Raw genomic sequence first — 7,473 nt, 5'->3', positions numbered from 1 at the left:
ACAAAAACAACAAATATATATATATATATTCATCATCTCCTGATGAACATTTAGGTTGTTCTACTTTTTGGCTGTTATGAATAATTTATAGGCAAGTTTTTGTGAGGATCTTTGTTTTCAGTTTTCTTGGGTATAGGCCTAGGAATGGAATTACTGGATCACATGATAATTCCATGTCTGATATATATTATAAAAGCTCATTTTAACTGTTGTGGTGGAGATAGATTGTATGAGGGCAAGGGCAAAAGCAGGGAGATCAGTTAAGCTTTTATAACTGTCCAAGAGCTAGATAAAGGTGGTTTGGACCTGAGTGTAATGGTAGTAGAAGAGGTCCAATTCTCAGTATATGTTGACAATAGAGCCAAGAGAATTTGCTGATAGATTGGATTTGGATTATAAGAGAAAGAGAGGATACAGGGTGCCTCTTAAGATTTTTGACCTGAAAATTAAAGGATGGATTTTTCTATTTAATGAGGTGGAGAAAATTGAAGGACAATTAGGTTTGGAGGGAGATTCGGGGTTTAGTTTTGGACGTGCTGTTTTTGGGATGTATATTAGATATCCAAGTGGAGATGTTGAGTAGACTGTTAGTAATACAAGTCTGGAGTTTGAGAGATAAATGTAGGGGCAATTAGTTTATAAAGGATATTTAATGTCATGAGACAAGATTAAATCATTTAGTGATAAGTCTAGATAGAGAAGAGAAGCAGCCCAAGGAATAAGCCTGGATATAATCCAAATATTAGAGGTCTGAGAGATGAAGAAGGACTAGCAAAGGAGGTTGAAAAGAACAGCCAGTGAAGTTGGAAGAGAAAACCATGAGACTGAAGTATACAAGTAAAGTTACTTGAGATACTTGAGGAAGAATGAATTCTACTTTCCTTCTTTTGCTGCTCTCATTAATTCCTTGAGGTGAGGTACCCAGGAATGGTATCCTTCCATTTGGAGATGAGTACTGCTGTGTTAGATGCCCAGCCTTATCTTTCAAAAAGGTGATTAAGCTGAAAAGATTTCTGATCTTATGAATACTGTCCTCAAAACATACTGCTTATTGGAGTCTTAAAAGCTTGTGAGCGATCATCTCAGGTAGAGCTATTGGTCTCTACTCATCTGGAACAAAAGACATAGAAGGAAACCCAAGACACAGTGAAGAAACTAGTCCGCAGGATTAACTGTCTACACAAACTGTGAACTCATCTACCCTGAGACCAAAAGAACTAGATTGTGCCCAGCTACTCTGACTGATCATTCTGATCAGAGGCACAATAGATGGATCCTGATATAATGTGAGAAAAATGTGGACCAGAACCTCAAAATCTTAAAACATCTAGCATTACTGGACCAGTTGAGATTAGAGTACTCCTCAAGATTATTGCCCAGAAATAGTCTTTAAACCTTGAATTGAAACCATTGTCTGAGGTCACCTTTTAGCTATACATCATGTTGGAGTACAAAATAAAGAATAGCACCTGTTAGTAGTGCGTTCCTTTAAAAAAAATCTATATGAAACCAAAAGGTCAACAATTACTGTTTTTTTAACATTCATTAATTCTACAGATATTTATTGAACAACTACATTGTATTTTCGGTGAAAGTTTACATAGCATGTTAGGTTCTCATTTGACAATTTCTACACAAATTGTTCAGTAACATTAGTTATATTTGTCACAATGTGTCAAGGTCAATGATTGCTTTAAAGGGGAAAAAAAACAAGAAGGTAATGGGGGTAGGAAAACTAGATTACTGGTAACAAAAGGAACATTCAGAATGGAAATAATGAGAATGTTCATCATTGTGAAGAATGTAACCAATGTCACTGAACAATTTGTGTTGAAATTGTTGAATAGAAACCTAATCTACTATGCAAAATTTCACCAAAAACACAATAAAATATTATTTTAAAAAATATTGCTTCTTTTATGTATCTACCTTAAGCTTCAGTGAGAGCATCTGTTCAAAAATTCAGTTAATAAATATTTGAGTACCTACTCTATGCTAGTTTCTCTAGTAGGCACTGGGAACATAGCAGTGAATAAGATACGTGGTCCCTGATTCCATGGAACTTAGTCTAATGGAGGAGAAAGACATTAACTAAATAATTGCACATATGAAGACTGCAACAAAGAAATGCAGGTGCTTTGGGAGCATATAGGAAAGTTACAATCCAGACTTGGTGTAGGGGTGTAGTCAAAGAAATCTGGAGGAATTAACATATGAGGGGAGACCTGAAGAAGGAATAGAGTTAATCAACCTGGTGAAGAAAAGTAGAGGTTGTGAGAAGAACATGCAGATAGAGAAAAAAGGGAAGACAGAAATTTGGGATATTTAGGGAAAGAACTTCATCTTTCTGGAATGTGAAGTGTGAAGAGAGGTGAAGGGTAAAAGATGAAGCTGAGGAGGTAAGCAGGGGTCAAATCGTAAGGATTTTCTTGCCATGCTAGAGAGTTTGAAATCAATCCCAACAGCAGTGGGGAACCACTGCAGAGTTTTAAAAGCATACTCAGATATTCATTTTAGAAAGGTCACTCGGGCTACAATTGTGTACAGATTCCAAGGAGGCCTGCCTAGAAGCAAGAGAACCCACTTCCTTTAAATATTTGGCTCTTCATTTTTATTCTAGTGTGCCATTTGAAGTGCCAAAGCTAAAAAGTGGAAAGAACGTGCTAGAGGCTGAGAGTGAGAGCTTGGATAGCTATACAGCTGACTACGATAGCACCTCCAGGTGAGATTTCCCCCTTCTCCACACCTCCACTCAGCCAAGAGTTCCTCTTGTTCTCTAGCATCAGGATGCAGGACTCCTATGCCTTCGGTGTTCCTGATTTCTGTCACTAGGAAGTTGGATGAAGTATTTTCTCTGACCTCATCAGAAGTCTTTCAGTAGCATTTCTACTGCTTTGGCTCTGAACAGCTGCCTGGAGCATGGGCTGCTGCACCTTGAAGAGTTCCTCCTTGTCCAGCAGCAATTGACTGCTACTGTCCCTAAGGAATGGAGGTGTGAGTGAGTGAGTGTGTGTGTGTAAAGTCATTTATCTGATCTTGTGCATCCCTCAAGGTAAATCGGATGTAAAGTGCTATGCGAATTTTCCAAGGAGGTTAAAACTTCCTCCTGAGTAGGTAGCGAAAGTCCGAAAAACATTCCTGGAGGTATAGGCAGAGACATAAACGTTTATTCAGAATAGAAACAAAGAGAATCAGGAGAGAAAGGATTTAAAAGATAAAGAAACTGGGCTTACAAATATTGCTGGCAATTCAGCGTCCAGCGGTGGCAGATGGAACGGATCCAAGATGACTGCTAACCCCCTCCCATTTTGTGGAAATACTTATACCTGAGTTTGAGGAATTGGGGATGGAGGCTACATGACTAGGAATGGAGGGCTACATGACTGGCTGCAGACTTGGTAAGGCCAGCCCCGGTCAGGAGGGGGCCCCTGGCAGTGCCCTATGACCACTACCTGTGTATGCTCTGATAAGATGCTGTTGTTTAGCAAACTTCATTGTTAAAACTGTTCTAAGGATGGCTTAATATGTTACGGGGAAGGTAGTTAATACCTGATGGGGGGGAGCAGGGAAATACATGACCAGGAGGGAGTGAGGAAATGGCTTGTAGTTCTTACAAATGTGGCTAAACAAGATGGAATCTGAGAGCCATTTTGGGGGGATTGCAGTTAATGACCGTACATAAAGTTTACCATCTGATTTGGTAAATACAGTGACCCCAAGCCAGTAGCTATCCATCCGTAGATGGTCCCTTGATGGAAGGGGATGTGGAAAAGGTGGAAGAGGTTGGTTTATAACTTCTGTATCTACTTCCAGAAGAGATTCGCTGGATAAATCTGGCCTCTTTCCAGAATGGAAGAAAATGTCTGCCCCCAAATCTCAAGTAGAAAAGGTTAGCTTTAAGTTCCTGACACATTTTTCTCCTTCTTCTCCCTTTTCTCCTCTTTTTGTCAGGGAAAATTGGCATTGGGACTTCAACTAAACATTTCAGTTCAGAGTCACTTGGGAGCATTATCTAAGGTTTTGGTTGAGATGTGAGAAAATAGGTTTTGTGTTACCTCCACAGCATTAGTGTTTCCTCCAAGTCTGATTCATAGTTAAGTGAAAATCTGAGCCTTATTCTTTCTAAGGTTGTCCTTCCTTACTCTGCTCACCTACCCAAACCCTTTTCCCTTTCCTTGTCCTTACTCCTAAGAAGTTCCTGAGTGGCACAAAAAAATTAAGTGCTGGACTACCAGCTGAGATGTTGGCATATTGAATCCATCCAAAGGTACCTTGGAAGACAGGCCTGGTGATCTGCTTCCAAAAGTCATAGCCTTGAAAACCCTATGGAGCAGTTCTACTCTGCACACGTGGGATTGCCATGAGTTGAAATTAATTCAAGAACAACTAACAACAACTTCTTTCCTAGGAAACTCAGCCTGGGGGTCAAAATGTGGTATCTGTGGATGAGGGTGAAATGATATTTAAGAAGAACACCAGAAAAATACTGAGGCCTTCAGGTAGCTGGTTTCCTTTCCTGACATTTTGAGATTAAAGTTCTAAATATGCTTGATAGACTCTTGGAATGGAGAATAGGAAGCCTTTTTGGGTGAAAGTTTACAGAGCAAATTCACTTTCCATACAGCAGCTCACATATACTTTGTCTCATGACATTGACTACAATTGACCACAGTGCAACAGTTCCCCTCCCACTTCCTCCTGATAGTTACCTCTTGCCTGTGTCTTTCCCTCCATGCACTCCTGCCCCCTGAACTATGTCCCTGTGCATACCTAGCCCTTCTGTTATCCCATGATTGTTCTCTCCAAGGAGTGTATGTACCTAATGTAAATGTTCAGCTCATATGCCTGTCTTTTGTTTGGCTGGAAGCCACAGGAGTCAGGAGTGGGTTCAATTCCAGACCTGAAAGGCAGCTAGGGGCCATAGTCTCAGTGGTTCCATCAGGCTCTATCAGACCAGCAAATCTGGTCCCCCCCTTTTTATTTCCTCCAAATGATTTTGAGTTTTGTTCCACATTGTTCTCCCACTGTATCTAGGATCTCCTACATAGATCCCCCTCTGAGTGGTTGACAGTGGTAGCTGGGCACGATCTAGTTCTTGTGGTTTTATAGTCATATAGGCTAATGATCGTATGGTGTACCAGTCACTTGGACTAATTGTTTCCATGAATCTTTGGTTTTCTTCATTCTTCTTCACTCTGGATGAGGAGAGACCCAGCGTTGAATCTAGATGGTCGCTTGCAAGCTTTTAAGATCCCAGTCGCTACTTGCCAAAGTAGGATGTGGAACAATGTTTTGTGTAGTATGTTATGCCAGTTGAGCTTGATGTTCCCCGTGACTATGGTCCCAAGCCCACAAGTCCAACTACTCACTCCCTGTGGATAGCTGGCTGTGGCCAAGAAGTGACTACAACCTTGTCCCTTGTCAGCTCTACTATATACCTGGGGATTCTTACAAAATATACAAATACACTTGTAGAATCATTGTCTGCCAACACTATACATGATTATGGGCACACTCCCCCCTTCATAGACATACCTAATACTTCAGCCTGTCCACCCATCTATCCACCCATATATCCATGTTTGCCTTCACTGACAACTCAGTACTGTATGTGCAGAAGGGTTCATCTTTGTTGTCTGTACCTCCCATGTACCTCTCTATGTCTTCCTCTTCCTCAATGCCACCATGTAGATCACTCACATTTGGTTCACCCAAACCAATACTTGTCTCTACCTGTGTATCAGTGTTACCTCCCCTCCCCTCCCAGCCCTGGTAACCAAAAAAGAAAATTTCCTTAGGAAGCCTTTTTTGATTTGAATTTTTGGTCTTCTACTCAGAGTACACTAAATCTGTAATAGATCTTCGCCCAGAAGATGTGGGACATGCAAGTGGCTCCTTGGGAGACAGAAGTAAATCTGTCCCAGGCCTCAGTGTGGATATGGTGAGTACCCTTGTATTTTGCTTGGTCACTATATGACATTTTATTTATCTAGAGTTGGTTTAAGTGCCTGATACTCTCCATCAAACCGTTTAATTCTTTAGGAAAAGGCAACATTAATCTTGATTCACCCTGAATTTCTAAAGTAAATCTGGCTCCTGGTTGCCTTAAAGAAAAGGACTGCCTTCTTTATCTCTTTCATCTTCAAATATATTGCTGGACATATGATTGGGAACTCAAATAAATACTTACTCATATTAAAATTTAAAGGAATGACTGAGTTGGGGCAGTAAATGGGAAATAGTTATAGCTCCTAGGAAAAACATTACACATTCTTACCTTATCCTTTTGAGATTTGAGAAACATGGTTGGAATATAGTGTGGAATCCTGAAATGGGGAGGCATGTAAAGATAAGAATATGTGGGTTCATATGCACATGAGAGCTCAGAACTTTGCAACAATTATAGTTTCCACTAAAGGAATCTCTTCTCATTTTTCTTAAATCGGAATCTTTATTTATTGTTTCAGGAAGAGGAAGAAGAAGAGGAAGAAGACATTGACCACCTAGTGAAGTTACATCGTCAGAAGCTAGCCCGAAGCAGCATGCAAAGTGGCTCTTCCATGGTAAGCTCTATTCTTCTTTGGTTATAGACACGCTAGGGTGCCAGGAAGGAAGAAAGTACCTCCCTAGATATGAATCAGGATCTGGAGAAATCATCTAGTCACTCTTTCCAGGTAAGTGAGGTGTTGTTTCTATCCTCATTTTAGACTATAATTGTTTAGTGCACATCTAGGTAACTTCCTGAGCCTCAGACCTGGTAATTCAAGCTAAATGAGTTCTTTACCACAACTTTATAAATAGTACCCATAACTTCTCCCCTTAAGAGTTACTCAGGCCATGAAGTGAGCAACATCAGATTTCTTTGTTATAGTACACTCTAGGTTCTCACATTTAAGGGCAGTGCATGTCATGAGAAGGGCTCTCATTGGTGTCAGGGTATGATTAAGGATCAACAGAGTCAGAAACAAGGGTGGTTGAAGTTTGTTCACACACAGAGAGGGAAAGAATGCAGAGGGGAAGGTGCCTTTTCACTTCAGGTGTTAGTTTTTCAAAAATTTTCCCCAATTCTTGTCCAGTCTCTTCTTTCTATAGGTCTTGATAGGAAGAAAGTATATAAAACAAATCCACAGATAATTAAGACACCAGATTTTAATTGGTAGCTAACCTGTTCTAGCCACCTTTATTTTTTAAATTGTGATTTGGGTGAAAGTTTACAGAGCAAATTCACTTTTCATACAGCAGCTCACATACATTTTGTCTCATGATATTGACTACAATTTATCACAATGCCAAAGCTCCCCTCCCACTTCCTCTTCCCTGTGTCCTTTCCTCCATGCACTCCTGCCCCTGAGCTATGTCCCTGTGCACACACAACCCTTCTATTCTCCTATGATTGTTCTCTCCAAGGAGTGTATGTACCTAATGTAAATGTTCAGCTCATATGCCTGTCTTTTGTTTGGCTGGAAGCCACAG

The 7,473-nt window shown here is 40.4% G+C and overlaps 1 protein-coding gene across 1 annotated transcript in view; it reads left to right on the top strand.

Moving 5' to 3' along the window:
• SYTL4 (synaptotagmin like 4) overlaps positions 1-7,473 on the top strand; it is a 53,623-nt gene that overhangs the window by 27,332 nt on the left and 18,818 nt on the right. The window contains exons 5-9 of the mRNA XM_007952176.2: positions 2,621-2,722; positions 3,814-3,889; positions 4,409-4,499; positions 5,838-5,941; positions 6,468-6,563. Coding sequence (XP_007950367.1) covers positions 2,621-2,722; positions 3,814-3,889; positions 4,409-4,499; positions 5,838-5,941; positions 6,468-6,563 — 469 coding nt within the window. The remainder of the gene's footprint in view (positions 1-2,620; positions 2,723-3,813; positions 3,890-4,408; positions 4,500-5,837; positions 5,942-6,467; positions 6,564-7,473) is intronic.

The sequence above is a fragment of the Orycteropus afer genome, unplaced genomic scaffold, assembly GCF_000298275.1.
Source record: "Orycteropus afer afer isolate SDZICR_OR568_19922 unplaced genomic scaffold, OryAfe1.0 scaffold00327, whole genome shotgun sequence".
NCBI classification, from domain to species: Eukaryota; Metazoa; Chordata; class Mammalia; order Tubulidentata; family Orycteropodidae; genus Orycteropus; species Orycteropus afer.
Note: the sequence above shows the minus strand (reverse complement) of the source record. Positions and strands in the feature narration are given on the sequence as shown.